The sequence below is a fragment of the Acanthisitta chloris genome, unplaced genomic scaffold (genome assembly GCF_000695815.1).
Source record: "Acanthisitta chloris isolate BGI_N310 unplaced genomic scaffold, ASM69581v1 scaffold13749, whole genome shotgun sequence".
Taxonomy (NCBI): Eukaryota; Metazoa; Chordata; class Aves; order Passeriformes; family Acanthisittidae; genus Acanthisitta; species Acanthisitta chloris.
The window spans coordinates 5846-10919 of NW_008689975.1; the positions used below are offsets into that span (position 1 = coordinate 5846).

A 5074-nucleotide genomic window follows, 5' to 3' on the forward strand; every position below is an offset into this window, starting at 1 on the left:
TGGGGTGAAGTGAGAGAACATACATGTGAATGTGGGAGGTCCTTGGGCTGCTCTCTCTGACCCTCTGGAGATCCCCTGCAGTTCTGGCAGCTCCAGCCCCTCCGCAGCTCCAGCCCCTTCACCCTCCTCACCAGCCTCATGGGTGGGAGATGTGCACTGCCCACCCCACAGCAGGGGCACTTCAGGGTGCAAACCCAGGGAAAGATAAATAGCCCAGTCTCTGTCTCCAAAGGTCACCTTTGGTCTCTTTATCCTCTGGGACATCCCTTCTCCTCCAGGCTGTCTTGCTGCCCCAGGCTGACAAAGCGCTGCTGAAGGAAGAGCTCTGAGAATGGTTGAGGTTGGAAGGAACCTTAAAGATCATCTCATTCCACTCCCTGCCCTGAGCAGGGACACCTCCCACTAGGTCAGATTGCTCCAAACCCCATCCAACCTGGCCTGGAACACTTCCAGGGATGGAGCAGCCACACCTTCTCTGGGCAACCAGTGTCTCACCACCCTCACAGGGAAGAATTCCTTCCCAATATCCCATCTATCCCTGCCCTTTGGCAGAGGGAAGCCATTCCCTGTGTCCTATCACTCTATGCTCTTGCAGATAGTCTCCAGTTTCTCTGGGGATGTGCTGGATGATGCTTTAGGAGCCTCCAAGTGAAAAATGTTGCTGGTCCTGGAATAGCAGTTCTTCTTGGCTGAGTTTTGTTGTGTTTTCAGGAGAAAAAAAGAAGGACTCTGCCTTCAGCTGCAGAATCTTTCTTTTGGAGGCCACAGGGCAGAGAGAACACACCAGTGAGACAAGCCCAGTTCCAGCTTTTCCATGTCCCTGCAAGAAGAAGGGTGATGAGTCTCAGTGAGCTCTGCAGTGCATTGACACCATGGAGATCTCACATGGAGATTATGGTCTTACATCAGCTCCATGGAGAGGGACTTTGAGGAGAAAAGAAGGGACAAGAACCTTGAGGTCTTGAGAGGGCTGGAAGTAGAGGCAGCTGTGGGGGAGTGGTGAGGACAGCCAGGGAAACCTGTTGTGCAGTGAAGGTACCAGGCTAAATGTCACTGAGGTGGGGGTGGGATGGAAACTGTCCAGAAAGAGAAGCCACCTGACCCTGGCAAGTGACAGACGAGTGGCACTTGCTGCTGTGCCAAAGGGGTGAAATGTCTCCAGCAGACAGAAGGAAGTGCAACAGTTCAGAGATCTTGCATAAGGGGGAAGGAATGAATGGGCAGAAAGGATGTGAACTCACCCAATATGGCATCCTAAGCATTTCTAGAAGTCATGAATCTGCTTCCCCCAGGAAGGACAGTGGAAGTGAAAGGCATGAGAGAGCTCTCAGTAGGTTCTCCTTTTTTTTCATCTGGTGGACTCTGCATCACCTGTAACTAAGGAACTGCTTGGGCCATACACCACTCTGCCCTGCAATGCCCAGACTGGTTAAAATGGGCATCTGGAGGGAAGCTGGGAGCACTGGGACCTGGATTTGGATGCTCCTCACTGCCTTAAAGTTGAAGCTGCTCTTGAAGTGATTTGCAAGGAGGATTTTTGGTTGTCACAAGTGGAGCTTTTCCCTGTCCTCAGTGGAAATGCATTGATTACCTGGCTCTGGCCTCCACACAGACCCTGTCCAACAAGGACAAGGGATGGCAGTACAGCACAGAGCTGTAAAATCATGGAATCACTTAGGCTGGAAAAGCTCCTCCAAGTTCATCGAGCCGTAAAATCAGGGAATCACTTAGGTTGGAAAAGCTCCTCCAAGTTCATCGAGCCCAACCATTCCCTCAGTGCTGCCAAGGGCTGCTCTGCTCAAAGGCTCTGGCTTGGATGAGGTCAGCAATCCCTTGGGACAGCACATCTGGCAGAATGACCATGGTGTTGCTGTTTTTCTGAGGAACCAGTAGATTAGGGTCACATGTTCAGGCTTTGGCTCCTGGGGCAGTTTGCTCACCCAGAGGCACTGGCAGTGTCCTGTTAGGCTTCCCTGCAGCATTGGAAATTACTTTCTCAACAAATATTGCCTTTCTTTTCTAGTAGAAAATGTTGCATCACCTCAGGGGACGTGAGTCACTGTCTGTGTCTTTCTAAGAACTTAGCAGAAATGCTCTTTTGGGTCTTCATGGCCACTTCAGCCTTCTGTTGGCCACCACAGGGAGGGAGACAGCCAGGACCATTTCTGCCATAATACTTCCATGTCGTCCTCAGCCCTGGAAATCTGGGATAACTCACTGCTTTGGGAAAACACTTTTGTATGCAGCATGCAGAACCATCTCCTTTTACAACACATTTTTAGCTCCCCAGAATAGACATGTTCCCTGATCATGGTGTGTCTGGGAAGAGCCACTCTGGATGGAGGACTGAGCCTCCCCTCCCTGTGGCAAAGCACAGAGGATTCCTTGGGGTAGGAAGGCATGCAGCTGCATCTCTGGGTGCACAAGCATTTTGCCTTCAGGAGGTCTAAGTTCTCTCTGAAAAGTAGAGATGCAAATGTTCATGTCAGACCATGAACTTTGACTGCCATCAGTCCACATCTCCATCAGCACAGCCCAGATCCTTCTTCTGTGCTATTCCAAACTCCAACCTCCAACTCTGCTGGCTTTTGTTGTGCCTCAAAACGCCTATGAACACACCAGGATGATGTAAACAACAAACAGAGAGAGAGAGATGCACATGTACACTGATAGTCCTTTCAGTAAGGATTTATTCTTTGCTCCCAGCTGGGTTTGAACAAGTTTTGCATAATAAGTATTTACTTTAGTAACCATTGCACAAACATTCAGCAAATCCCACACTCAGGTTTCAGGATGAATCTCTCTCAGTAGTTTACAAATACTGAAACTCTTGATAGCACTGCTGTTGTTTTGATCTGAATCCAGAGGAAACCTGCCCTAAGCCACACTCCTCCAGTCCCTCCTTCTCTTAATCTGTTGCCTTGGGGTTAATGTCCTCTGCTTCTTGTGGTCACCTGCCTGAGCATTCCATGAGGCTGTTTGTGGGGGAATCATAGAATCACCTGTCTTGGGAAAGACAGATCATTAAGTCCTACCCTACCATGGTTACTAGACCATGGCACTAAGTGCCACATCCAGTCTCATCCTAAAAAGCTCTAGGGATGGTGAATCTCCCCAGCAGCCCATTCCAATATCTGATCACTCTCTCCATAAAAAAATATCTTCCAACCTAAACCTCCTCTGGCAGAGCTTGAGTCTGTGTTCTCTTGTCCTGCTGCTGGTTGTCTGGGAGAAGAGACCTACAGGAATGAGCACTACAATTAGCTCTGAGCCCCATGCATGAGCTTCCTAGGGAAAATATCTTCCCTGTGAGGGTGCTGAGGCACTGGCACAGGTTGTCCAGAGAAGCTCTGGCTGCCCCATCCCTGGAAGTGTTCCAGGCCAGGTTGGATGGGGCTTGGAGCAATGTGGTCCCATGGCAGGGGGGGGGATGAGATAAACTTTAAAGTCCCTTCCAACCCAACCTATGCCATGATTCTCTGATCCCAGAGCTATTCCAAGGTCTGCACAGCTTGAGGATTTCCTTGCATCCTTCAGCTCTAGCAGCAAGATCAGCCTCAAACAGCTGCATCAACATATGGCAAATAAATCCCCTGCTCCAGGCAGGGTGATCCCAGGGTGTGGATTTGAGCTGATGGTGACACAGGCACTACATTCCCTGCTTGCTCCAGGCTACCACCCTGCATTCCTCCTCTGCAGAACCTTGTGGCTCTGAAAATGCCCAGGAAAGCTTTCCCCATGCACACACACCTCGTGCCCAGGAGGCAGCTGCAGCAGGCTGAGAGCTGGAGCCTTTTCCTCTCGCTGTGAGCTCCATTCACACCTCTGTGCCTGGGGGTGTGGAGTAGCAGCACACTGTATTCCTCACCTGCACTTTGCGGGCTCCTCTGAGCTGTCAGACGTAGGTGGGTGTGAGAGCAAGAAAGACATGAGCAATTCCAGGCTCCTGCAGCCTCCAAGAATAGTGGTGAGGAGTTAGCTGAGGTTCCCTGGACTCCTGGGGGTGGATGGAATGTGACCTGGGTGGATAAGGACATTGGCACATGGGATTGTTTGCAGTAGGTTGCAACAGTGCCTGGACTCGGTGATGCTCCCTGGATCACCCTGTGTCCTTTGACAGAAGCCCCAAGATCATGGACTGCTCCCAGTACCACAGGGGCAGGTGGGGCTTGGATCCAAGATGAACTGTGGAGGCTCAAACAACTTGAAGATGATCCCATTGCAGGTCTTCCCCTTTCTGTCTCCTGCTCCTGCTGTTCCCTGGAGTGAGAGCAGCTCTGGGCACTCAGCTCTGTGTCAGTCTCAGTCCTCAGGGTGAAGCTATCAGGCACAGCCCTCAAGGATTTGTACCCAATGGCCAAGATATCACTATCCTCAGCATGGCCATGATGAGCCCTGTTGCTAGAACTGGCCCTGGGACATGCAGTGCCTGGGCAGCCTGGCCTTTGACCAAAGCCACCACCCTCACACACAGCTCCTTGTCCCCCCAGGGTGATGTCCACCTGAACCTCCCAGCCATGGGCTCCCTCCCCTCCCAGCAGCATCTCACGGAAGGAGACTCTGGTCCTGCTCTCCATCTCGCTCCTCTCCTTCCCTGGGTGCTATTTTAGGCTGGATGCAGTCAGCACTGTGGTGGGATGACTGATGGGATGCATACCACCCTCTGGGCTGAGGGACTGGGGGCTGCAGTTCTGAAGTGACAAGCAATGTGCTCCTTCCTCCCCCAAACACACCCACGTGGCCCTGGGCCCTTCCAGCCCCACCTGAACCTCCTCTCAGTGCACATCTCCCACCCAGCTGCTGTGTCTGTTCACCTTTTCTTCCCAGAAAGGGTGATTAGACACTGGAATGTGCTGCCCAGGGAGGTGATGGAGTCACTATCCTTGAAGGTGTTAAAGGACAGATTGGACATGGCATTAGTGCCATGGTCTAGTTGCCATGGTAGTGTTAGGCTATAGGTTGGACTTGGTGATCTCAGATGTCTTTTTCAACCTGACTGATTCTGTGACTGATTCTGTGATGTTCACCCCTCCCCAGGAGCCTCCTTCCTGCCTTGCTTCCCTGTGTCACACTG

The 5074-nt window shown here is 51.6% G+C and overlaps 1 protein-coding gene across 1 annotated transcript in view; it reads left to right on the plus strand.

Moving 5' to 3' along the window:
* Positions 1-652, plus strand: part of LOC103808839 (E3 ubiquitin-protein ligase TRIM39-like) — a gene marked incomplete at its 5' end in the record, with an annotated part of 6327 nt that extends 5675 nt beyond the window's left edge. Inside the window, one exon of the mRNA XM_009081645.1 lies at positions 596-652. Coding sequence (XP_009079893.1) covers positions 596-652 — 57 coding nt within the window. The remainder of the gene's footprint in view (positions 1-595) is intronic.
* Between the last annotated feature and the right edge of the window lie 4422 nt (positions 653-5074).